Raw genomic sequence first — 27,150 nt, forward strand, 5'->3', positions numbered from 1 at the left:
GTGTGTGTGCGCGTGCGGCATGTGTGTGGTGTGTGTGGTGTGTGTGGTGCGTGTGGCACGTGCGGGTGTGAGGGGAATGGGAAGGCTCACTTACGGATCGGACCACCTCACTGATCAGGATGGCCGGAGTCCTCCTGGCTGAGCTGGACGGCAGGATCCAGCGGCTGTACAACTCAAGCAAAAACTGCGAACAGGAGTGGATGTCAACTCCAGCCCGGTGTTTCCTGTGGAATATGCGAGATGGGTATTTTCCAGGTACGTGAGATGAGAGGCTCATTTCAAGAAGCACCTCAAACAAATCAAATGACTGATAAGAAATTTCAAATTTCTGTAAAAAAGAAAAAGGCCACTGGAAAACCTGGAGTTGACTGGAGACGTGGGTGGTGATGAAGGTGCGGGGGCGTCGGCCTCCTCCTCCTCTTCCTCGTCCCACTCCTCCTCCCTCAGGGGTGTGATGCTGTTCCCCAGCCACATGGAGTGTATGGACACCTGCCACAGAAACAGCGCGCTGCTCAGCGCTGCGGCCACAGTGCCAGGCTCCTGGTGGGTGGGTGCGGCCCCAGGACTCAGCACATGCCTACCGTTGAACAGTCTGCCCCTTAGCAAGGGTCGTTCAGACACCCCAGGTTACAGGCAAGGGAGCCCACAGAGAGGGTGGGGCAGGGGCTGGACTGCTGCTGGGAAGCTCCAGCACACGTAAAGGCATGAGTCAGGGGCCAGTCAACCCCAGGAGCAGCTGATGAGGGTGACACAGAAAGAGGCTCTATGAACGGACGCTTTCAATCCTAAGTGACATCTGAACAGAGTCCCCAAAACACGGAACCAACACGTGAGATTCCTTTTCCAGCTTCCCTCACTGGAAGTCACTGTGGTAAACCCCAGACCAGAGCTCCCTCGCGCCTTTGTGACCCGTGCTCTAGATCACGCAGCCACCATGCGGTCAGCACACCTCGACTGTCCTCCTTTCTGCCTGGTTCTCTGGAAGCCTCGAGCACTTGGCACAGTGCTGTGGGCTGTGTGCCCATAAAAGGCTGTTCTCCATCATCACTGGCACTAGCCCCAACTCACGTTCTTGGCACCAAGGGCCATTTCCCCCCGACACCCAGCACCCTGCAGGGAGTGGGCGAGGAGTCTGTATGAACAACTCTGAGGCCAAGGAGCAGCCCCTGCACTCCCCTTGCCCAGACCCCTAACCCCCACCCCTCTTTCCCAAAAGCAAGTAGTGGCTCAATCCAGTGGCATGTAGGGGCTGAACATCCCAGACATGGCAGGGATGGCACTGTACTTCAGCCCCAGACAGGGCAGGGGTAGGACCGTACTTCAGCCCCAGTATGATCCCATGACAGTCTGCTTGCAGACGCTGGACACAACACAAACATCGAAGGATGTGGGCAAATGCAGCGGGGTGGGAGGAATAGGGAATATCTTGGGCACAGACCAGTGTCCCCGGGCCCAGGACAAGGCCAGAGGCACCCAGTGAGCCCCAGGCCTCTCACTCTCAGCCTGCCCTTCAGAAACACTTCCGTGAAAAATACAGCGCATCCTATTGGTCATTTTCACTTATCTTGGGGTGGAAACATCTGTCAAAGGTGAGGGACAGAAGAGTGGGACTACTTTTTCCAACTATGTCTAGAAAAACACAGGCTGGTCCAGTAGCTCCCTGCTTCCTGTCACTGAAACCAGCAGGCACAGAACAGGACAGTACAGGCAGAGAGCAGGGAACAGAAACAGGCATGTGACATCACAGGGTTTCTGCTGTGAAGGCTGCAGGCCAGGAACTCAGAAGAGGAAACTCTCAGAGCTCATAAGTGTTTCTAAACACCATATTCTAACCCATTTCCACGGAAACAAAAGCTACAAAGAGAACTGTCCTGCACAACTGGTTTCACTAAACCAGGAACCCAGTGAGCGAAAGACACAGCATGGGGTGGAGGAAAAGGTGCAAGTCGGCCAGCACAGCCGGGCCCCCCTCCAGCATACACCTGTAGGGCTCCACGCCATGTGCCATCATATGCAAATGGCCCTATGTTTCTGTTTACATTTTTTTTAAAGTGACAGAGTACTGGTCTGTTGCCCAGGCTGGAGTGCCGTGGTGCAGCCATGGCTCACTGCAGCCTCAACCTCCTGAGCTCAGGTAAGCCTCCTGCCTCAGCCTCCTAAAATGTTCTAGATTACAGGTGTGAGCCACCACGCCCAGACCCTTCAATCCCTTCACTTATCTGAGGAGGAAACAGAAGCACAGACCAACGTGACCTGCTAGGAAGCGGCCGAGCTGTCTGCCTGCACACTGGGCTCCCCCCCAGAACTGGCCACAGGGACAGGGACACTCAGGGAGCACCCCAAGAGATGGCCCCAGGGACACTCACGACCAAGCCTGCGGCCCCCCATACCATGGCCCTTCATGGCGTCTACTTCCTCCTGAGCATCTCAGCTGACTCCACTCTGTCCTCACCCCCCCCTTTTTGTGTCTCAGGGTCCTTGCTTAAGTCCAACTCACGTCCTCTCACTGTCTCTTACACACATCTCTATCGCTACATGCGAGGTCTCTTAACTACTTTCTGGAATACAGAACATAAATAAAAACAAAAGTAATACTTCCTCTTCTTGCGGGACCTAGGAATAAAAAGGATAAAAACAATGAACATTAATTTTTTTTTTTTTAAAGTAAAACTTCCTTTCATTTAAAAAGTGCACTGAGCTTTTCTCCCGGGTGTGTTAAGCGCCAAAGTCTGAGGACAGAAACGGGCAGAGGCCAGGTGGTGGGGGCACGAGACTGACCTGGCCGAGTTTGTAGCTCATGCTCCCCAGCTCCCGCTCGGGGTTGATCTGCAGCAGCAGCTTCTCGTGGCTGATGAGGGCACCTGTGAACACCAGCACTCCGAGTCCTGACCTGCACAGGGACGCAGGGCCGCAGGCCCACCCCGTACCAGCCCAACTCCTGCCCAGACAGGCACCCAGGCGTGAGCCACCTGCCCTTGCCACTGGCAGGAGGGCCCAGCTTGTGCAGAGCCCCGTGGGTCTCGGGGGTTTGTCACTTTATAACCAGTTAAGCTGGCAGGGCCAGTGGGCAAGCTGGACTCTGTCACTTTTTCTCTATGCCAAGTGAGACTGCAGCATTCACCTGTCACCTCTCAGCTCCCACCTCTGTGAGTAGGAACTGGTTGTGGGCTGAGCTGCAAAAGCTTAGGAGTCAGCAGTTGCAGGCGAGCCGACAGTCCAGGCAGGCAAGCTCTCTGGGGCACCCAGATAAGCATTTTGGTGAACAGTGCCTTCCAGAACCCCACCTCAGTGCCCAGGCTGACCAGATACAGCCGGCAGGAGCGGGAGCAGGATAATGCCCCCACTTGACCTTTCACAACCCCCACGCCCCAGGCCAAACAACCTCCTCATGTCTTTCTGCTGGGCATCCCCCCCAATTCCCGGGCACCAGCCTCCAGCTGAATGTCCCCAGCTAACCCTCTGCCAGACCCCAGATCAACTCGCCTCCTCCCAAGAGGCCTCCACGCCCCCTTCCCTGGAAGCACTTCCTCCCCTTGGAGCTCCAGGAGCTGCCTGTGTATGCCCCCCACCCACCTCTGTGCCCCTCTTTTCTGCCTTCTATGACAGGTCATTGCTCCTGGGTCCTTGTGACCTATGAGCTCCTTAAAGGCTGGATCCATGGCCCTCCAAGTGATCGGTTTATTTCAACGCTCTAATAAACATTTGAGTGTCATAGACACTGCGTATAACACATTGCACGTCCACATAGAACTTTCTGCAATTAAAGCCTTCAAGGTGCTTAAACTCCTAAATAACTACGGAATCACAAGGCTCTATGCTAAAATACTGTTGAGTGAAAAACACGCATCCCCAAATCCCCACACAACTCTCTTCTTTTAAACCAGGTGACAAACTCCGATGCCTGTGATAGGGCAGGCACACAACCGGAAGGCTTGGTGGGAGAGTGGGCACTGACAGACAGGGCCCAGGGAGGGGAGAGGTGCAGGGAGCGGGGTGCTCAGGCCCAGCTGTGCCCCACCCTGCAGCCACTGCCACACATGGTTTCTTAGGAAAAGCTGGAGATTCAGCTTGTGTAGATGAACTTGGTTGAGTTCTTAACATAAGCAGCTAATTCAACTTTTAAATCCTGCTGGTCTTACAGCCCGTGAGAATTCTTTTGCTTCTCACATCTTGACTGGCAGGAGATAATGCTTCTAATTCATTTCCAGATTTTATTTCCTTCCTGGGCCTGACTAAGACTCCTGCTTATGAAAGGGGCAGCATATTTAGCACCACAGCCTCCAACTCAAACCACACTCAGGTCTTCCTGCATAACTGGTGTGGTGAGCATGCCAGTCTTTTCTCACTCTAGCCCAAGTACAACCGCCCCCCACCCCCCACCCCCCCCTTTCCCTCAGGTACCTGTAGTAGCCGGAGACAGAGAAGGGACAGGATCCCACGCCTGGTATAAATGATGGGTGGCAATGTTCTCTCTCTTTGAAACCATTGCTTGAATCTCTTGCTCCACAATCCCTCTGATAATGCTCAGCTTCCTCCCAAACCTACATTTCAGAAAAAAGGTACACAGTGTTTTGTTTCCTTCAAAATCTTACAAGTGAAAAACACCAGAACTTTCCCTCCACTTTGCCTAAAGGAACCTGGTGTAATAGCAAATGAAACTCACTTCCTAAGTGAGCACCTGCCCGTGAGCCCTTAGGTGGGTGTTCTACTACTTGCCCGCTCATTCTTGCTCTGTTACTGTCTACCCCTAAATGCTCACTAACCCCACATCAGCTCCTGTCGCGTTTCCAGCTCCTCACTGACCAGGAGGCCACCTTTGGGTCTGCACCTCCTGCACAGGCCACATGGACAGTGTTTTCAATTCTAGCAACGAAGGAAAACGGCCTGGGCGAAGCTGCTGGACGCTTCAGCGGGGAACCCACTGTCCCCAGCACCTGCTATGTCCCGGAGATACGTGGGAACTCAAGCAAACCTGGTGTCGAGAGCTTTCAGAGGCTTGTTCCGGGGCTGCTGCTCCAAGCAGCTTACAGCTGGGTTGCCGGCCACAGGCACGGTCATTGCACTGAGCACCAATGAGGTGATGGCCTGCACGGCCAGGACGTTGATCTGGGTCCTCTCTGTGTCTTCCTGGAAGGATAGCCCACACGTCAACAAGAGCAGCAAGACACCCACAACCAGCTCTGCCTGCAAAACCCAGAGTCTACCCTGCCTCAATGAGAGGAAGAGGAGCCTTAAGTGCTGCCAAGGGACTTCTGTCAGGCTGAGCTCACGGGGCACGAGGCAGGGCCCTGAAACAATCTGAGGGCAAACGTCCATTTTTCAAATCAAGGACTCCTTTGGGCACAAAACTCCAAACATGAATTAGTTTTTAATAAATTATCTTTGAATTCCCTCATACATTTTAGAGGCCTTGCTTATGACAACCTGTTAGCTTCTATGGATGAATTTAAAGACAATCTTGATGACTTGTGACCTACGTCTACCCTTCAAACTGTCATTTCTGTGAGTTCAAACCACACCTTCTATCAGAATCAAGGACCTGCATTCCACAACTTCCCATTCTGCTGGCTTCGCTGTACCAGAGCACAGTTACTATTAATATCATGTTAGCGTAATGTACGTGAACACTTCAAGAAGCCTAATAAAATCTCTGCAAGACATTAGAAAAATGAAACCAGGTACTACTCATGACCTTTATAAAGTGCCTTCTCATTTTAATTCAACCTACACTCCTCTGAATATTGATAAACTAAAAGATATTTTCCAGAAAGGGCACAATCGTATTGATCCTTAACATGGAATGCACCGTAATAAAATGCATTCCAGCCATTGGTAATCACAGCCCCCAAACCTCAGCGGGCTTTGTCCCTGCTCTGGAATATCAGTCAAGACACCATTCGGCTACTCTTTCAAAAATAAGGTAAGAGAAAAAAAAAAATACCAGCTTGGTGCCTTATTTTATTCACCACCAAAGGCCTGCAAGTGGCCATAACTGCCCATGTGCCAACCAGCACGGGGTGTGGCCTTACTTCTGGTGGGCTCTCCTCCTGCTCCATCACGAGGGGCTGCGTCACCAGGACACCAAGGAGGGTGGCCCAAGTTTCTTCAAACTGAGTACGACTGGTCCAGCCTAGAAATGTAAATGTTACATGAGATAGTGTCAAGCCTTCTCAAGCCTGTAACGGAGAGCTGACAGCCACGCCGACATAGCACGACCCCTGCAGAAGGCTCCACACCAAGGGCAGTGAGTCCCTTAAACCTCACACAGGTCTATGATGCGGGGAACACTATCCCCTCCATTTCATCATCGAGGAAACCGAAGTACAAACATCGGCTGCACTGCCCGAGGCACGTGAAAGGCAGGTGGCACAGCCCAAGTCGGCCCTGGCAGCCTGGTCAACCCCCAGTGGTACAGACACAGGGACAGGGCAGGGATGCCCATGCAGGCGACCTCGTGCAGGGACAGGGCCACTTCTGCCCCACTCACTAGATGGGCTAAAATATTCCCTGGAGTCCAGCCCTGAGACTGTGCAGCTAGCTGCACAACTCTGTGGATAAAACTAAAGGCCACCAAGCTGTCCGCTTAGAGGGGGTGAAATCTGTAGTATGTGAATTCTACCTCAATAAAGCTGCTAAAAATTTAAAAGTCAAAGTAATGGTTCCTCTGACCTGTCTAGAAGAACAGATCAAAAAGAGTGTATCGAGGTAGAAACAGGGATTGAGTGAAAATACATCCGATAGACCCTCCATTCCTATTGATGAGCTGCATTCGAGTGTATCTAACGAACAGTTGTTTCTGACAGCTGTGCTTCATGTCCCCATCATGATGTCTGAGGCAGCCACGCCCCTTGTGGTAAGGCCAGAGAGACGGGATGGGGTGCTTAGGACAGGAGAACTAGAGCAATGGACATCGAGGTCCCCGTGATAAACTGGGTAAAGAAAGAACAAGAGACAGAGAGAAGAGCATGCAGGACTGATTCAGACACAGATACAGACAAATATAACAATTTACATTACAGGGAAAAAAATGAACAAAGAAGAAAATGAGCACGAATAAGGCAAGGACTGCAGCACAGTCTTGGGTCATGTACGTCCGATGGGCAGTTCAAGAGCAAGGGCACCCAAGTAAGCAAAGGAGCTCATGTTAGGCAAGGGGGAGAGACCAGGAGGCCACTGATACCGATCCTCACAGTGAGGAAGAGGAGGAGCTCCGTGAGGCAGCTGGTGTGCGGTTCCTGCTCAGGGCTCTCTTTGGACATTGAATTATAAAGGGGAAAGTAGAGGCAAGGTGTCTCCTGCCACAACCTTCTGGGATCAAAACAAGCCTCAAATCTGCAGAAGCCCGAGGGACTGGGGAGAGGACTGGACAGTGGAGTCAGGGTGCCCCTGCCAGACTTTCTAGGACAAGACAGGAACATTCCAGGAAACACCACAGCAGGGCACAGTCACTGAGAACTGACTGATTACAGTCCCACCACAAGATCACACCTCTTGCCATCAAATAGGGGCAAAAGTGGTGACTTATTCATTTAGAGAACTTATTTAGAAATAAGGGGTAACATTTGTTTAGAAATGTAATTTCTAAATCTGCAACAATTCTATGAAATAGACATGACCCCCATTTTACATATGACAAAACTGAGGGTCTCTAGAGGTTAGAAGGACTTGCCCTGCGCTGCTCAGGTAGGAGGGCTGGAAGCAGACCAGGACTGTCTGAGCCCCAAGCCTGCTTTCTCCCCATGCTGCCTCTAGGCTCTGGGGAAGGCGAGTGCCAAGAGACCTGACTCCATCTGCTCCCGTCTGCTTGTTTCCATATGAGAAAACGTACCACTGAGACACAACAGGATCAGACTGGTGAACACAAGAAAACATTCTGAGACAAGTGCTGCCACTGTTTAGCCTAAATGCAAAATCTAAGGCAGAATTTGGTCTCACGTTGTCCATTACACACGAACCTTTCCTGACTTCAAACAAGCCCGGAATACACAGAGCTGGGATTCAAGCCACAAAACACAGGAACTGGGATCTATTTTCTCAGTATAAAAGGAGTTTTGCCAACACTGCAAAATGTATTTACATAGGTTTGTATTATTATCATGCTTAAATCTTTTCTGGAGTCAAATGAGAAGATCCCAGTACTGGGGGCTCTGGATTTCCTCCTGGTAGATGTCCGACAATGGTGACCTGAAGGAGAGGCCCCAATAGTACCTAGTGTGTTGATGCGGTAGATGAACTCCTTAAAGACTTCCTTTTCCTGGAGGAACTCCACGGGGATCTCAGGGAATGCTGTGCCAAAATCCCCTCCCGGTTTGGGTGACCATCCAAGCTTCCACACCTGAGAAGATGAAAAGGAAGTGACATTACCCGAGTTGAGTCAGGACAGATACACTGTGAGGAAGCAGGAAGCCCGACTTCTCTCCACTGGGCTCCCTCCTCACTACCCCAACACTGTCCTAGAGCTGGCACCTTCTCCCCCAGAAAACAGCTGCAACTGCTTCCTGGGACTTCCTTCCCCATCAAGTGGCCCTCCCAAATCTGCTCTGCCCTCCCACTTCCTGTCCTCATCCTGAGGCTGCTGGCACACCCCACTCAGGGAGTGCTGAGAGAGGCAGGCAGGAGTTAGAGACAGCACCCCTCGCCCACAAACAGCAGATGGTGTGTTAGAATAAAGGCAGGCGTTCAATGAAGTTCAGCTCAGATATGTTTATTGGCAAGCAGGCATGAAAATGAACCATACAGCTTATTTCTGTAAACTCTGAAGTCCAGTTCTCTGTGCATGAGGTGCTCAGACAAGTGCCATGCACAGAAGAATCCAGAGACAGGCATGATGCTGTTCAAGTGGCAAGATCAGCTCATGGTCTGGCCAGCTCAGCTTACATGCCTTCAGTGAGGTGACAAAGGACCCAACGGAACCCCAGGATTCCTACAGCCCATCTGCACAAAGGCAGAGGGGGCTCTATGATAATGACCAGCTAATCTCTTACATCACCACAGGAAAGCCCTCTCTTTAAATCGGTTATGCTCCCCTATGCTCCTCTCTGGTACCCACCCAGGGGGAGACTGCAGTGTCTGTCACACCTGCCTTCCAGATGACCGCACTCAGGGAACTCAATGCCAGTTAAGAGCTTGCTGGAGGAATTTTATCTACAGCGTGCAGCCCGTCCTGGCATAACTTCAAGTGTGTTCTGGACGGCATGACCTCAAGACTGTGCCCTCCTGCATGGTCTCCCCGAGCCCCTCCAAAGGAGCAGTTACTGTCTCAGAACCAGATGCTAACGAACCCACAGTGACTCGCTGTGCACCAAGAGTGGGGCCGAGAGCAACCCCATGCAGCAAGGGTGGCCTGCTTCTCCAGCACTCCTGCTGCTCTCTTCCCAGGAAAGCCTACAACTCCCTGTTCTGCAACTGCTTCCAGCACCGCCAGGCACTGGTCTCTTCTTCGGAATGAGCTCTCCATCTGGAATACCTTCAGCCCCTGCGGCAGAATCCTCCTCATCTCTCAGGATCAAACAATACTGCGTCCTTGGAGCAAGCCTCCCTAGACTCTCCAGCATACATACACACGCATGCACACACACACAGGCAGGCACGCACCCTTCTCAGGCAGCCACAAGCCTCTTCCCTGGGACCTGGCTCCATTCGCACTGACCTACACCTGCTGGCTCACACCCTGCCGGGTCGGCCTTTCTTTCCTGCCTGAGGATGCTGCAGGCCCTAAGGAACAGGTCCCATCATCTTATTTCAGCAGGCTGGTGGGGGATGATGCCATTTCACTGGGCAGAAGTCAGTCCCCCTCCATCAACCCTCACTCTCCTCAAGCTAAGCTCCTCATATTATCTGGAACAAGGGTTCTGATCAGTAACACCTACCTTTTTTTTTTTTTTTGAGACGGAGTCTTGCTCTGTTGCCCAGGCTAGAGTGCAGTGGCGCGATCTCGGCTTACTGCAACCTCCGCCTCCTGGGTTCAAGCGATTCTCCTGTCTCAGTCTCCTGAGTAGCTGGGATTACAGGCACCCGCCACCACACCTGGCTAATTTTTGTATTTTTAGTAGAGACTGGGTTTCACCATGTTGGCCAGGGTGGTCTCAAACTCCTGACCGCAAGTGATCCACCAACCTTGGCTTCCCAAAGTGCTGGGATTACAGGCATGAACTACTGCGCCTGGCAATAACACCTACTTTAAACCGATTCTGAAGACAACAGCAAAATTGTGTAGAAAAACATGAATTATCTCCAAAGGAAAATCTCTCTCACTCGAGGGGGTGTGGTTTCTGGTCTGCCATTAAGCAAAGCGGTCTAGTTGCTCTAGAATAAGGTCTAACACTAATCTCTTAGGGATGTAGGGCCTCAGTTCATTTTAGAAAACCCAGTATTTCTACTAGCGACCTCCACACGTGGTGCCCGAGGAAAGCAGCCTGGCACCAGAACCACAGCAGGCACCAGAATCACAGCAGGCACCAGAACCACAGCAGGCAGCCGCTGGGCTGCAGGGATTCTGTCCCGCCCTCTCAAGTGTGCCCAGCCCAGGGCTTACCGTAAGGTGCATTTCACCGTACTTGGTCTTCTGCAAGGAACGACCAGACTCACCAGTGGGGGCACACGTGTGTAGCTGTTGACAAGTGGCAGGCGGGCCAGGCTGATGATGATGTTCCTAAGCACTGACGTGAGAAACGCCGGCACACCGCTATTCCTTTTATGACCCAAGGCCAACACCGACTGCAGAGACTCCACCATTTCTGCCACCATCTCACAGGCTGCGGTGATATACTTAGGATCTAAACAAGAAAGGTTAAGAGAGAACTTTTTAAAAAACACATCCTATATGCCCAGTGTGGAAGGCATGATCTACAACCAGCTGCTCAAGCCGTAATTGTGGTATCCACTTAGACTCTGAGTTGGCCAATGAAGGCCTGCAGATTCTACCTCCTTCATATCCGCCTATACCATACAATTCTCCCCATTTTCTGCTGGGATTGCTGGAATGGTCCTGAACCTGAGCTCTGGCCTTGGTTCCCAGCCCTCTGGCCCACTCTCTATGATAAGGCCAGCAGCAGCCTGTGACAGCTGGAAGCCATCCTGTGGCTCCTCAGCCTCAGACTTCCTTTAGGACACCTCCTCTGCCCCTTGTCTTTCTCTGGTCTCCCAGGACCTGTGTCTGTCCCTCAGCTAGTATCATAAAGGGCCATGTTGTCATCCTTGCTTCACTGGCTTTCCTAGATCAGAGTGCTTGAGGGGCTTGGGGCATGGTTCTGATGGACATGGAAACTCCCAAGGCAGACGCTGAGGAACACTTCACACCCTTGGGAAGATCCACAGCATGGTGTCTTGAGTCTAGAATATCATACCTACTAAAATATGATTTGTTGAGTCAATGAATGTGTAGTAAGTGGCTATTACCCACAGGCCACGAGATTCTACAGTTTGGGCAACTTCGTAGGATAGAGAATGACTTCTCATGCTAACGAGTTAGCTTTATTAATATTTATTGGATGACCTTTAAGAAGTAACGTCCTATCGAGGTGATTAAAAAAACAAAGCAAGCTTCCCACTCTGGCCTAAAGAGGGCCATAGGGAATAAGCACAATCATCTTCACCCAAACAGAACCCACTTCAGGGCCCGCTGCTCTAACTCAAACCCCTAAGATGTCTCAACTGTTTTAAAGCAATGGAAATCTAACTAAAAATCATGATAGCATTTGTTGAGTATTCATAACAAGACTGTCATCCGTTCCAGGTGCTTTACATGGATGGATTAACTGATTGATCTCAATCCACACAGTTGGCGCTATTCTCATCCTCACCACAGAAGCACAGGATCCACAGCCTGAGGTGCCACTCGGCTGGAAGACACAGGGTAGGGAGGTGGGTGTTTTCATATTCCTTAGGTAGCAACAAGAAGTCATGAAATCACAAACTGAAGCCTGAAGGACCCACAGACGTTTGAGATAAAAATTCAGAGAAGTCCTTGGCTGTGCATTAAAATGCCATTGCTTCTGGGTCATTCTCTAATTACAAAACCTTGAACCGGGAACCAGAAGAGAAAAGTACTATGCAGAAGACTAAAGACAGGAAAACTCCATCCATAACTAGGATTGCACAAAGGCTGGGAGAAAAAGCCCCAAAGCACTCATGATTGAAAAGGCGTGTTTCCTGAGCCACAGAGCATGGAAAAGATGCCTGATGCTCCAAGTAAGGGTGCTGTGTAAAATGTGCGGACAGGCCCCAGGTGAGGCACCCCCCCGTCTGTGGGGCACGCTACAGGGGGCATTCCCCACCAGACACTGGGCTAAAGAAGCTGAAGCGGCCCCAGCAGCCTAGGGGCCCTGGCAAGAACAAAAGACACTTGGCCAAAAAATTTTCCTCCCAACAGGCACTGCCACCATTTTCCTAGTAAAATACCTACTCTAGAATTGGGAGAAAAGTGCATGAAAAGCCGTAGTATGTGTCTAAGTCTATAACTGGCTTAAGTCACTGGGATTTGGATTTTTTTTTTTTTTTTCTGTAGGAAAAGCGGGATTTTCTTTTAAATATCCACCAAAACAGATGGCTGAACCTGACACTGAGGTTACTGAATACTCATGTGAGAAACATTTATTCATTCATTATCACTCAACAAAAGGTTGTTGCTTGCTGACCAGAGGCCGAGCATTAATTTCTGAGAACACAAAGAAGACAAACCTGTTCCCTGCCCTCAAGGATCTCAGAATAACTGCAGAGTGTGGAAAGTGTTGGGGGGAAGGGAGCGCTCCTCCAGTGGCATCCCAGCTGGTCTGTAGGGTCAGAGACAGCCGCATGTGTATGGATAAGGTGTTCACTCGGAAACAAAAGAGCTGGCAAAGCAATGGACTACAGCCTCCCTGATAGCGAGGGAGGAGCAGCAGGACATAGCCGAGTTACGGTGCGCTTCCAAGAGTGCACACTCACCGCGGTGCACATCTCTGTGAATGATTTTTAAGTCCTGGAGGAACTACATGTAAGAAAAAATGGGTCCTGAGACTTACTCTGTGTGTTTGGATCTACTTCCTCCTCCTCCTCTCTGATGGCTTTTGGGGTATTCGTCCTTCTTTCTGGACTAAGAAGCTGCTCTCCAGGCTGCACTGCAACTAAAATTACAACAGAACAAACAGAAGAATTTCCACACACTTCCATCAGTGCTTTTTATTCAAAATTTTACATTTGTGCAGCCTCACAAAAGTTCAAACGGATAGACAGACTAGCCTAGGTTTCTTAGAACCAATTTTAGACAAGCAGACAATACTAGACTGAGGTAGCAATCTCTTGGTTAGTGGTATATGTCTGAAGATTTGTACTTCAGATTTCATTCAGATTTCTAAGTCCCTTGACTGTCTCCTGTTGGCCATCTCTCACCCTGAGGTTATTATGAGACGGCTCAAGATTCATTACTACCAAAATCATCACTATAACCTCCAAGAAGTCTGGCTTTTAAGTATTAATCCCTGGATCTTTGTTTTCAAGTTGGCTACAAATGCACAGATGAAAACAATTATGAAACATCAAAACATCACTCTATAACATTTAATTTAAAAATACAAAGCTTCAAAACGCCCTCTAACGTAAACTATGACGTCCAATTTTTAAAAAATTGTGGCTAATGACCCTTGTTGAGGATACTGTTCCTTGAAAAGAATAAGCCACTTTTATTTTACAGTACTTTAATATTACAATGCAGTATAGAAACAAACATTTTAACTGTAACAGAAAACAAACAACCTTCTGAATCTTATTAATCTTATGATCATATAAGACTAAATGCATAAAACAGTCAGCTAAGACCAAAGATCACAGAGACATAAAGTTTAGAAGTATTTTTGATGAAAGCTGAAACTTCAAAATCTAAATAAAATGACTAAAAAAGCAAATTCCAGTGTAGACTCCAATATATTGGAGAGTAAGAGATGGGGCCCAGCCCTTCCTAATGCATATTTTATCTACCTCTCCATCCCCGATTCCTAGCTTAGTACCTGGCAAACAGGCAGCACAAAATAAAAACATGGTGAACCAGACAGGAACTATGATAGGAACCCACTGTTCTTGGATGGGGACTCACCGGCCTCCAGGATGAAGTGCACACAGTGGATGAGGGAGCAGGCGTGGGTCACAAACTCTGTGGAGGAGACCACGCTCCAGAGGCCAGGCAGCTGCAGGGCCAGGCAGCAGCAGTCCAGCCCTGCCTGGAGATCCAGACTCAGCGGGATCTGCTCACGGATCAAATGCCAGGACAGAGCCTAAAGGGAAGTACCAAGTCACAGAAGGCCCACTCACGTACCTTCATTCAGGGAGGGATCTGCTCACGGATCAAATGCCAGGACAGGGTCTAAAGGGAAGTACCGAGTCACAGAATGCCCACTCATGTACCTTCGTTTGGGGAGGCCGTGTGAATCACAGTTGTGGCGGAACCGTCCAAAGCATTGAGGGGCAGCGGGTCCAGATGCCCTTGCCCTTCCAGAAGGACAGCTCTGACATGGCTCCATTACATTCAGTCCTGACCCACCTATTCCCCAAAGTGCCAGTCCCCTCTCTGCCAGAATGCCCCCTTACTCTGCTGCCTCTCTCTCCTCTCAGCGCTGTGGGCTCCTGTAGAAATCTCTCCTGGGCTACGTGGCCACCACGCCAGAGGCTCTTCCTTGGGGCTCCCACAGCACCGGGGCTTGCCTCTGTCATAGCCTCAGAGGCTGAATTTGAGAGCGTGGGTTCTAGGGATAGCAGGCCTTGGGTTCAAATGCCAGAAAGGCTACTTCCTAGCTCAGTGGACCTGGGCAAGTCACTGAAATTCTCTAAGCCTTGCTTTCCTCACCTGTCAAATGGGAGTAACAGAGCCTATCTCACAGGCAGTTGTGAGAGTCAAATAAGATGATGCATATAAAGTATTTCATCCTGCACACAGCAGGCACGTAATATAATTAGCAGCGATCACCCTGTGCTGTGATCACACGCTGGCTTTCCCACTTCCCCACTAAGCTGAAACCTAAAGGACAGGGATCACAAACCATGTGACTCCACGTGCTTCAGAATAAGGGTGTATTTATCATGTTGTGAGTAATGGCACTGATGCCCTTTGGACTCCTCCCTTTCTTTGGTGTGAGGTGGAGGCGGAGCCTCTGTGGGTCTGCAAAGTGTGTCCTTGCTGAGGGCAGGCAGCACAGCAATGGCCCTTTAAGGATACAGGCCCGACTTTAATGCATCCAGAACGTGTACACACTTTGGGGGCTAATTACAAGCACTAACACAAACCAAGTATTCCTTGGCTGACATGTCCAGGCCAACTTAAGACATAAAGTACTTCCAGATGATTATTTTTCAAGTCTCTAAAATTAGGATCCACATAACATTGTAGGTGCAGATGAGAAGGGGACCTCACAGGTCACCGTGAGGAGTGGCGAGGCGAGGGTGAAGGATGGCTACAATAACTTGACGGTGACAAGACTCACTGCCAGGCTGAGATGGAAGAGTGACTGGACTGGTCAGAGCTCTTGCTTTTCAAATAAAACTGCTTTACCCTCTTCAGTGTCAGCTCTATGCCCCCTCCCCACAGCAACACTGAGCTCCCGAGCTGCCTCTTACCTCAAGGGTTACCACCACGAATTTCACGATGTCCTTCTCTTTCTCAGGAGGAAGGTGCAAATGACTGGGCAGTTTGGAGACCACCACCAGGTACTGTGCCAGGGCCCGGGCTAGAGTGGGCAGGGACTGATACAGTGCAGCATCGCCTGAAACAGAAGGCCCTCGTGGGTGGGTGCAAACGTGAGCACAGATGCATCACCTTCGAAAGGCAGTCAAGCAATTCTCAGAGAATCTGATGAAAGCTCAAGACATTGTTCCTCAATGGCACATCTACACATCCGTCCACACGACTGCATGTGGTTTGGGGCTGCATCTCCCCTGAGGTCTGGCCCAGCCTTCCTCAAGGGCTTAGAGCCCTATGTCCATGACCATGTCAACGAATGGCAAAATGGCAAACACACAGGAAGAAATTCTGAGCTGAGGACACCAGTGCTGCTCTTTAGCTACCTCTGTAAATGCTTTCAATGTATTAGATCCACTGCCTTTATTGTATATTTACTTGGTGCAAAGTACTATACTGGCCCTGGAATGCTTTTTAAAAATAAGATAAATTTTAATTTTAATTACCAAATAGATCATTCAACTTGCTCCAGTAGGCCGCCGGCTCTGCAGGCAGGTCGGGCTGGAAGACATGATGGACAGCAGGCAGCTGCTGCACGGTGCCGCTCACGCGGGCCAGAGTCACCTCACGGGCTGCTTCAAAAAGGGGACTCTTCTGGCCACCAGAAATTTCACTCATCCCTAGGCTTAAGCATGGAGCTAGCAGGCTTAGGTTGAACTCCTGAAATCAGAGCATTAAAGGTTAACAAACAATAACAACAGATTATGAGCTTTCAATCAGGTAAGAAAAACACAACAGAAAAAGAATAAGGCAAATGTTTCTGAGAAAATACAAATTGGTATACCATCAAAAATATTAAGAAAATTCTACTCTATGCCTGATATAAATATTTGACAATTTCATTCAACATATGCTTAGTAAAATATATTTCTGTTCTCTCTTGGTACTTTAAGTAATATTTGAATTTTTTATGCTCTTGGATTTGCTTGAAATAAAAATTTTGGTATGACAATTTTAATTCATAAAAACAAAATCAAAGCTAAAGTGTCATCCAAGACCTCAGTGATACACCAACCATCCCTAAAGTTTGAAAAAGATGTTCAAATGCAGCTGAAATACATAAAAGTAGCCATATGAATGCCAAAATTTTGGTTGGAAAAATGGCATTTCTTATGTCAATTTGGATTATGTTTTAGCAAGCTTTTTGTTTAGCCATTTAAAGATTGGGGGCCAATCTATCTATCTTAGTTTAATATTCAGAAAAGCATCATGAATGCCAAAAGTTGAAGCTTTCTTTTACAGTCAGAACTTTTACAGCTGTTCAAAGCCCAATTAGCAAATTTGAAAAACCTAATAAACGAATCACTAAGCAAATTTATCACTCAGTAAGTTAGCTTTCACTGCATGAATCTTAAGATAAACAATTTTAGGCCGGGCATGGTGGCTCAGGCCTGTAATCCCAGCACTTTGGGGGGCCGAGGTGGGCGGACCACCTGAGGTCAGGAGTTTGAGACCAGCCTGGCCAACATGGTGAAATCCTGTCTCTCCTAAAAATACAAAAATTAGCCGGGCGTGGTGGTGCATGCCTGTAATACCAGCTACTAGGGAGGCTGAGGCAGGAGAATCGTTTGAACCTAGGAGGCGGAGGTTGCAGTGAGCCGAGATCGCACCATTGCACTCCAGCCTGGGGGACAAGAGCGAGACTTCGTCTCAAAAAAAAAAGAAAAGATAAACAATTTTAGCAAATGGATTTTGGGCTAATTCTCCTGTTGCCTTCAGTTGAGCTCTTCAGTCCGTCAGAACACACTGTTGTGTTGCCCTCCCCGCAAGGTCTCTTTTCATGAACACCTGCCGCCACTCCCAGTCTCTACATGCATTTGTCCTCCCAGGTGCCCACTTCCCTCCCATTTGCTGCATATCAACACAGGGCTAAAGCACCAGGAGGTTTCTCCCGTCCTATTAGGTCTGAGAGGAAGCCCTGCTCGGGCCATGGCTGCACCACACCCAAGAGGTGGCCCTCCCACTGCTCACAGGACCTGCCCACGGGTGAAAGACAGGGATACCAAGGCTTTGCATGGCCTCCTAGCTCTGTGCAGGGTGCCCTCTGACATCTGGGGTTGGGGGGTGAAGAACCTCACTACATCTAACAGAAGTGTGAGTAGAGGAAATCTTGCTGCATCCAAGGTCTCTTTTACGACTAAAGATCAACTTCCAGGACACTAGAAACAAGTTATTGACGTCACACATTACGACACTGTATTGAAGTCTATGGCAAATATGCAACCTTGACTTCCATTCTGTCTTGGCCATGGAGCTTAGATGATAACATCCTGTGTTTGTTCCTCCAGTGGAGGCCAGATAGTTCTCATCCCAAACCATACACCCAGCCTTGGGGCCAGCTGGATTTCAAAACAATACCTCCTCATGAGAGAGGGCTCCCATCAACTTGCTTCAAATTTCACAGCTGCCTGCTTCCAACTGCCATCCAGTTTCTACCCTGCTCCCCTGCCGCTCATGTTTCCCACCCTAGATGCCAATAAAAGTGCCCAGGGCCACACTTCATTCCCTCATATGCCCCCAACCTCTGTATGTGGGGGGCCTCTAGGCATGCCATGTACCCGCCAGGACCTGTAAGTAATAAAATCTTCATTTCCATCTTGAGTCTCTCCTAATCCCTGAGGGAGTGCTCTCCATCTTCTCAAAGATCCTGAATTAAGACAGACACCAATCCAATACCGTTCCTCACTGCCACGAGAACAAGCAAGTAAAACTGCCTGTAATATAAGACCACCTCCATTTTCTTTCAATGCATGAAAGGTTGAGTGAAATCGACTTGCCTCCTTGGATTCTAATGTGGCTGCAACAATGTGCTTTTCTGTCTCGATCAGCATACCCCTCATGTCCCGACCCCATCTGAAATGGAGTCCTCCCCACTTCCTGGCCCCATTCAGAGTGGAGTCTGACATCCCATCCCTGTCCAGAGTGGAGTCCCCAACATGTGTTGTCAACAAGTGGGTCACATGATGATGAGACAAATCCCACTTGGAAGTCACAAGAAAAGCTGAGGATTCCTTGCCTCCGCTGCTCCCCCCATACCGAGTTCATCATGAAGGCACTCATATCTTCAGCAGGAATCCGATTCACCAGCTCTGCACCTTCCAGCAGTGCAGAATCTGACCTGGTCCAACACTGGGATTTGACAAGATGAATGTACCAGTCCTGGGAAGAAAAAAATGGATAAGGGGAACATGATGGGCAGCGTTCAAGGGGACTTCACATCCCTGGAGCTACAGGCCTAGGCCAGTGCTTGGGAACACCGCACTAGGCTAACCAAGAGGGCTGCCGGCCGGCATGCTGTGGCTATACGGCTCACCACACCACAGGTCTTCCCCTTTGGACTTCTGTTACCTGTCTGGGCACCTCACGGCCTCCCCCTTCACCTGGTGAACTTCCAATAGTCCTTCCAAATATAGCTAAACCACTAAGGGTTAGCGGCCCCTTTGCCATCCTCTCCTGGGTTGTCTGCTTTGCTCATCTCTCCCCAGCAACCAGGGCAGGGCAGGGCAGGCGCTTAGCGAATAGAGCCTAAGAAGGCAGGACTGAACCTTCGTTTTCTTATACTTGGGCTGCTGGTTTTTGAAATCTAAATTCATATTCATAAGCTGAACTCTGTCCAGGAAAGTAGAGTACCAAGGCTCTACCAAGGCTCCAGTGGTCCTTAACCATGAGGTATGAGCAGTGGAGGTGCTGATAACATACCAGAATGGCTGGCAGTGGCAGTGCAACTCACAGGTGGCCAGAAGGTATGAGGAGGTAGGCTAAAGGCATTGACATGTGCTTGAAGGCCTGTGCAGTCAGGAGCCTGCAGGCCACGGCCGACTGTCCCTTGATTCACCCACTAACTACTCACCCCACACTCCTACCAAAAGGGTCCCACATCAGCACTGCTTGGCTCCCTCAGACCTTGATGGCCCCCCACGTCTCTAACCACAGCTTCACTGAGCCGAGCCGAGCACCAGAACTCCTTGGGTCCACTGCACCTCCTCTGCACTCTCTGTATCTGCCACAGGTGACAGAGGCACTCAGCGCTCTGTGCCTCCCATGCAGACATGCTGGACACTTACTTTGTCCGGACTCACTGTTTCCAGTGACACGTGCCCATCCCCATCCAACGGGTGGGAAGAGACTGGAGGAGAGGGACTAAGTGAGTCTTGCATGGTGGAGAGACGAAACCTGTCCAGCAGGGAATAGAGCCTTTGGTGTCTAAAATACAAATAAAAATGAAATTACAGTACAACTTGTTTTTTTTTTTTTTAGTCTTAGTCTAAACTCTGCACACTAGGATTCTAGAAATATACACTCTAAGGATGCACTATTAGTGGCTTCTTAAAGGAAAATACAACTTGTTTAAAACTTTTTCTTCACAGCTATTTTCTCATCAATACTCAAACAGGTCATGATACAAATGCAGGCCCTAGTTTACTTTTAAGTATCACAGTTTGTACTCCATTAATATTTTCCAGAAATTTCATTTACACTTAAACATTGCAACAGGCAATACATGGTATAAAAGCTAATAAAGGCTTTCTTAATAAACGTAAAACAGATCATCTAAGACTCAAATGCACAAACTCCACTATCAAATATCCCAGTAAGACAACTGATAGGAATTTATGGTCATTTCAAAATAAAATCACCTAATCTGGCACAAGATATTTATAATCTTTTAATCTCCATCATCTGGACTGAAGACTAAGTCTACGGTCAAAAAGTAATAATAGTTTATCTCCCACCATTTGCTATGAGAGTGACAACTTCATAATGCAAATTACAAAACAGCTTGGCCCTACAGACTGAAAAATCATCCCAAGCTGTCCACCTAATTGTGCCCAATCCCATTTAAAAACACCATCAACAAGGTACTCTAAAGACTGAAAAGCATAATAGACAAGGTACTCTAAAGACTGAAAAGCATAATAATTTTTGTGTTTTTTCTTTTTTGCAGTTTCAGCTGAAAGTACACAGCATGATAATTATATTCTCCTTCTCTGCTGTCTCTCTCTCCCTCTCACACACGCAATCCCTGCCCCCCACCCCGCCCCGCAAGGAAAGAAAAAAGGTGAAAGTTTAACTTATTTTGCAGTCATGGAAATACACTCACATAGGAGATGTAAAGATTTCTGATAAAGGCTTCTCAAAGACTTTGCAAACACAACTAAGTGATTAAATGCTTTGAAGAGATAAAATGGCAACAGGATGCAGATGTAAGTCCTGCATGCCAAGGATTGAGTAATGTCTTTCAGATTTGCCAACTCTTGTTTAGCAATTAGATGACATGCTTTGATTTTGCTGAGATAAAGCTGATAACCTATTTTCCCACTCATCACAGGACAGTGAATACAGGCATTCTAAATACTACCTCTCAAACAGCCAACAGGAGTGCAAACTGCCTCCACTCACGTCATAGACATGATCCTGCTGGTCGTCCTTTACTCTTTATAAAGTGAAATCTGGTTGTTTTAAAAAGTAGGAAGGTTCTATTATGGCACTTCTGCAGTAAACCCACCCACAAGGCACATGAATTTCTTGTCCTGTGAATTTATTCCTGTACAAATCTATATCCTTTATATCCTGGGTTATCCTAACACAAGGACGACCTGTGTTTCCAGCATTACCTCTGAGCGAGCCCGCTGCTCTGAAGGTATTCCTGGATTCTGTTGAGTTCTTCCATTGGCAACTGGGCCATGCTGCTCTAATAGACAAAAACACATTAGTGTGTTTGTAACACCTAACAACCCAAAATAACCTTATGCTCATTTAAAAAGGATAAACTGATGTGTATAGCTCATCCTAGTAAGGGCAGACTAGAAAAAAAATACAAGAAATAGTCAGATCAGACACATAAGGAATGGCAAGTTTGCAGATGTTTCCATGTTTCTATCGGTGACCATGTCCAGACCACACTTATGGAGGAAAAAGCCAGCCACCTGTTTTGCTTGGCCTGCTAAATTTTCAATATAAATCAGTATCAGCGTTTCTCTTCCCAATACCTGTAAATTTGCAGCCAGAAGCATTTCTACCCGGCGACAAGCAAGGATGTCGACCATGCGAGCCAGCACACGGAAAGGAGTGCACAGAAGCCTGTCCACATACAGCGTGAGCACAGCTCCTGACTGGCTGAGATGGATCCCCTCCAAACACTGAAGAGTTTTCTTCAGCGTGGTTGGCTAACAGCGAGAAGGAAAAGAACAAAAGATGACTACTGTGCAAATCAGAAATTGAAGTTAAAAATGTCAATACTCCATTTTTAAGGCAGAGAAAACTGCAACTGGCAATACTTGGCAGGATGAAGACGTACAGTTGAAAGGTTTTCACAACGAGACTGAATTGCCTGGATGAACAGGCCGCTGGCAGCAGAGTTCCGATGAACGGCACTGATGAAGTCCTGTACTGGAGGCTCGTGGGAAAGGCTGATCAGATCTTGAATGTGATTTACAATGAGCCATGTTAAGTGCTCGGAGTCATGGAGGTTCTGACACTAAGGAAAAATATGATGAGAGATTCATTTTCAAGTACACAAGAAGAGACCAGGTATTAATGCCATAGAAAGGCCAGAAAGGGTAAGAAGGGGAAAACACATCCCAAATATAAACCTCACTAAAAATATACAGTGTATGAGCACAAATAATTGAGGAGGTAGGAAACTCGATTTACCAAGGCCGTCACCTCCAACCACGCACTGCAGCAGAGACTGTGTGAAGTTAGGCCCCCTGGGGAAGCAGGGTACAGCAGTCCAGCTCTCAGAGACACTAACAAATGGCCAAGGGTCAAAGGACAAAGGCAGGCCTCAGTGAGATCCACGGGTAGCAGGGGCAGCATTGCGCTGGGATGCTCCCATCCACAGCACTGCCTGCCCTCTCCCGGGCTTCGGGCTGGCCAAGCCAGTGGGCCTCTCCAATTACTCTTTTTCCAATTTTGTGATAGTTCAGTGGGAAAAAAAGAATCCCCTATCACTGCCACAGTTTTGAGAGAATTGTTGAATCCAAAATATAGATGGATCCCACATATCAAATAAATCTTAAGTGTAGATATTTAAGATTTATAAGAAAATAAAAAATATGTATTTTTAAATATGCAGAGCCTTTTCATCTTGATTCATAATCCTAGGCAGAAACTGTAAAATGTGATCAATTCCTTGACATTTGGTTAACGATTCATATTTTTCATTTGGGATCATCTGACAGTACAGGTTGAATAACCCTTATCTGAAATGTTTGGGATCAGAAGTATTCTGAATTTAGGATTTTTTTCAGGTTTTGGAATATGTGCATTATACTTATTTGTTGAGCTCCCTAAATCCGAAAATCTGAACATTTGAACATTTCCTGAAATGTTCAAAATCTGAAAATATGAACATTTCCTTTGAACATAATGTCAGCACTCAAAAAGCTTCAGAATTTGGAGCATTTTGGATTTCAGATTTTTGGATTTGGGATGATCAAACTTTATTAACTTATAAAATTAATATCCTTTTTTCTTACATTTCTGTGAAAAACAGCGTTATACAATTATATTATCCTTAAAAGTAGAACAAAACAGAAAAACTACTTCAATAGAGAATGTAAAGCAAAAAGTGACTATTAATAAATTGCCATCACCAGAAAAAGTCTCTAGGATAACACTTCTTTCAGTTGGAGAGTCGGCTTCCTTTTCTGATTCAGAATATTTAACACTGTTTTGCTATGTGACAGTAGTATCTATAAGATACCATGTTTGTAACAAAGAAATGCATATGTTTTAAATATTTTTAATATAAATACAGAAAAAGTATTAAATCTAGACCAAAATCTAACAGCAAGTTATCTCTGAGTAGTATTACAGGAGGTTTTATTTTCCTCCATTTATTTGTGTTTTTTTGTAAATTCTCCATGGTAAATATGTGATGCTAGTTTTATGGTTAAAAACTCCCACAAGTGATTTTTTTTTTTTTTTTTTTTTTTAAAGAGAATGGCATTTAAACAGGAATCCATCATAAAATGTGACAATGAACATCTAACACCTTTTCTACAAATTAACTTACAAAACATTTTTTTAGAGCAGGGGTCTCGCCTTGTCACCCAGGCTGGAGTGCAGTGACACAGTTACAGCTCACCGCAGCCTCAAACTTCTGGGCTCGAGCAATCCTCCCTTCTCAGTCTCTCAGGTGGCTGGGACCACAGGCATGCACCACCACGCCAGGCTAATTTTTCTTTTCTTTCTTTCTCTCTTTCTTTTTTTGGTAGAGGCAGGGTTTCTCTATATTGCCAAGCTGGTCTCGAACTCCCGGGCTCAAGCCATCCTCCGGCTCAGCTTCTCAAAGAGCTGTGATTACAGGCACAAGCCACCACACTTGGATAATTTTTTATTTTTTATTTTTTTTAGAGATGGGTGTCTCACACCATAGCCCAGGCTTGTCTCAAACTCCTGGGCTCAAGTGATCTTCCTACCTCAGCCTCTCGAGTTGCTGGAATTTAGGCACAAGCCACTGCTCCTGGTATTAATTTTTTTAAAAATTTAAAATCAGAACCCCACTACAGTTAATGCACTTACTTTGTTTTTTAAGTCATTAGCTATTATTATTCCATTGCTTCCCTCAAATTAACAAATATACCCAGCATCATGTAGGCGTGAGCCAATAGCTGGGCATTTGATAAATGAGTCAGCTGCATAAACTCTCACAGTCCAACTTAGAATCCAGTGACTGGAAGGCCAGGCCTGGTCGCCAATTATATGTCAGAGCAAAAGTAAACATTCATTCCAGATTTAGTTTTGATGGAGCTGGCAGGACACCGGGCGGTCTGGGTTCCAGAGGGTCCATGCAAGTGTCATCTACACAGGATGTTCTCCTGGTCCCCACCTCCCTCGACCCCGTTTACAGGCATTCCAAACTTACGACATAATCACAGAAGAGAATGAGAGCCCCTCTTCGTACTATTTCTCTATTGCACATTCCAAGTTTGGCTGCCAAGTCAGAATCCTCCTCTTCTCCAGACATCTGGGGACTAAGTAACTTTGTGCTGGACAGACTGTGTCTTCTAAAAGGAGCAACAGATGCATTGACAATGTTTCTAGATGGCAGTGAGCTTATTTGCAAAATACTGAAGATGATTATGTTTAATTCTAGTTCTAAAACAGACAAGTTGTTTTAAATATTGCTATATCAGAATGTTGTATGTGTAATATATACTCTCAGTTATCTATTCCTAAGCTACAATAAACCATATATGAAAAACTAAAGAAAACAAAATTTAACAGGCAGAAAATTAAAATGCTTGCCCGAATAGCAAAATCCACCATAAAGCTGCACATTCAATCAGCACCTTTATTTCAGAACTCACACTGGCTATGTTTGATAATTGAGCAATTGCTTTTGAAATTCTCCATCTGCCATGAAAGTTGCCAACTGCCAGAATGAAAACCTCCCTGCTTTCATGTTTTACTGTTCGTTTCCCAATGAAACATCACCACTCTAAACATGTTCAGGGTATACGTTATGGAAATCCTGTTTAAAAACACTTCTTCCCCACTAACACAGGTTATTTCACTTTATTGTTTTTTTCTTTTTGAATACGTGGGAATTATAAACCTTGAGACTCTTGGCTCTAGTCCACACAGTTAAAATGTTGACATACTCCCAAACTGCCCCTCTGACCTTCAGGGTCTGACCGAGCGACATCCTTCCCATTGCGGCAAAGGGCCTTAACGGGGACAGAGGTCACATCAAGCTAAGAATATTCTGAAATACAACAACTTTTCCTGTAATCCCTCAGGATTTAGAAGAGAACTGGTAAAAACCAAAATTCTACAGATTTAAACTTTTTAAAAAAATGCCTTTTCTCTGTCTCCCAACTGGTGAAGTGAAAGCAAACTGCAGCCTAGCCATACAACGCTCAGCAGTCGCAAGGAGCGAGCCACCGACGCGTGTGCAACACATGACAGAACTTTATAGACACTGCTCACCAAAAGGGGCCAGACTCAAAAGGCTGCACACTGTGTGGTTCCGTTTCTTTCTTAATTTTCTTCCCCAGAGACAACATCTTGCTGTGTCACCTAGGCTGGAGCACAGTGGCACGATCATAGCTCACTGTAACCTCTAACTCCTGAGCTCAAGCGATCCTCCCGCTTCAGCCTCCCAAGCAGCTGAACTACAGGGACGTGCTTGTAATTTTTAAATTTTTTTTTCCTAGAGATGGGGTCTTGCTAGGCAGCCCAGGCTAGTTTTGAACTTCCAGCCTCAAGTCATCCTCCCACTTCAGCCTCTCAAAGCACTGGGATTACAGGCATGAGCCACCACACCTAGCCTATAGGGTCTATTTCTATGGCCTTCTGCAATGGGCTGAACAGAGGGACAGAGCACGGATTGGTGGTTAGACCTGGGGAGGGGCAGGACGTGGCAGAAGAAGAGGGAACTGTTTGAAGTGACAGCACTCCTCTATATCTTGATGTGGTTGGGGGAGGGGGGCTGTTACTGACTACAGTTGATAGAAAAGTGCATTTTACTGTATTGTAAATTATGTGTCAATGTGAAAACTAACAAACAGGAAACATGCCCTTTCTCAGTGGGCCGTCCTGCCCAGTGCGACTTACACTCAAGCTGTAATTGTGTACTTTGCAATAATACAGCTATAGGGTAATGAGCCTCTGAAAGAGAAGAGGCAGCATTTGCAATTCAAATATGAGCAGTAGACATAAAGAAGGTCCAATGTCAACTCAAATTCAGCCCCAATTTGTAGCAGCACAAGCCCCCCAAATCTCAGGCCATACAACGCCCGGTGCTGGTGGCGAATGAATGTCCCAAATCCAGGGTGACTCAGAACAAGATGAGCTGGGAAGTGACCAACACATCATGTGTACCACAACACACCCACAAGTGCCGAAGTATAGGCAGGACTCTAACAGTTCACCAAGAGGTAAGACAGATTGAGAGTGAATCATAAACCCACAGTGACAGAGTCCACAAGAGAGGGGCCAGGCCAGGGCAGGGCCCACGTAAGGACCTCCTGGAGCAAGAGCAGCCAGTGTCGCCTGGAGCCAGCTCCCATCTGGGAGCCAGCCTGAGAGGAGATGCACACAAACCGAGGGAGGGTCAAGAGTAAGCAGCAGGAACTTCTGCAACTGGATACAGCAATTTTATAGCTGCTGAGTCTATGGATAAAAAAAGAGCAGCTGTGTTTTGTGTTTCATACTTCTAGTAATTCATTTTTCTCCTCTCATGGAAATAAAAAGATACTCATCCCCCACCACCCATAGCTAGAAAAACACAGTCCTAAGAGCAGGGGTTTAAACCGAACAGCTCTGCTCTCTATGGGCATCTTGGACACTTATGGGAATTTATTTTTTCCTTCCACCACGGGGACACCTTAGACACTCACATGCTTGTTACATATTCTCTTAATTTTACCTTTACATTACCAATAAAGAACGATATTTTTTGAAATTTAACTATTAGGTTAAAAATCCATTGATCC

At 47.3% G+C, this 27,150-nt stretch overlaps 1 protein-coding gene across 2 annotated transcripts in view; it reads right to left on the reverse strand.

The window, feature by feature from the left end:
* Positions 1 to 27,150, reverse strand: part of HTT (huntingtin) — a 165,784-nt gene that overhangs the window by 14,767 nt on the left and 123,867 nt on the right. For both annotated transcript variants that reach the window (XM_032136037.2, XM_058430291.1), the window contains exons 42-59: positions 24,576 to 24,717; positions 22,002 to 22,181; positions 21,694 to 21,870; positions 21,319 to 21,395; positions 19,768 to 19,906; positions 18,740 to 18,862; positions 16,150 to 16,363; positions 15,583 to 15,728; positions 14,069 to 14,246; positions 13,002 to 13,103; positions 10,588 to 10,775; positions 8,209 to 8,335; positions 6,030 to 6,130; positions 4,973 to 5,127; positions 4,402 to 4,541; positions 2,779 to 2,861; positions 359 to 489; positions 95 to 224 (exon numbers count right to left, since the gene is read on the reverse strand). In XM_032136037.2, the coding sequence (XP_031991928.1) occupies positions 95 to 224; positions 359 to 489; positions 2,779 to 2,861; positions 4,402 to 4,541; positions 4,973 to 5,127; positions 6,030 to 6,130; positions 8,209 to 8,335; positions 10,588 to 10,775; positions 13,002 to 13,103; positions 14,069 to 14,246; positions 15,583 to 15,728; positions 16,150 to 16,363; positions 18,740 to 18,862; positions 19,768 to 19,906; positions 21,319 to 21,395; positions 21,694 to 21,870; positions 22,002 to 22,181; positions 24,576 to 24,717 (2,533 nt within the window). The remainder of the gene's footprint in view (positions 1 to 94; positions 225 to 358; positions 490 to 2,778; positions 2,862 to 4,401; positions 4,542 to 4,972; positions 5,128 to 6,029; positions 6,131 to 8,208; positions 8,336 to 10,587; positions 10,776 to 13,001; positions 13,104 to 14,068; positions 14,247 to 15,582; positions 15,729 to 16,149; positions 16,364 to 18,739; positions 18,863 to 19,767; positions 19,907 to 21,318; positions 21,396 to 21,693; positions 21,871 to 22,001; positions 22,182 to 24,575; positions 24,718 to 27,150) is intronic.

This window comes from Hylobates moloch, unplaced genomic scaffold (genome assembly GCF_009828535.3).
Source record: "Hylobates moloch isolate HMO894 unplaced genomic scaffold, HMol_V3 SCAFFOLD_17, whole genome shotgun sequence".
Taxonomy (NCBI): domain Eukaryota; kingdom Metazoa; phylum Chordata; class Mammalia; order Primates; family Hylobatidae; genus Hylobates; species Hylobates moloch.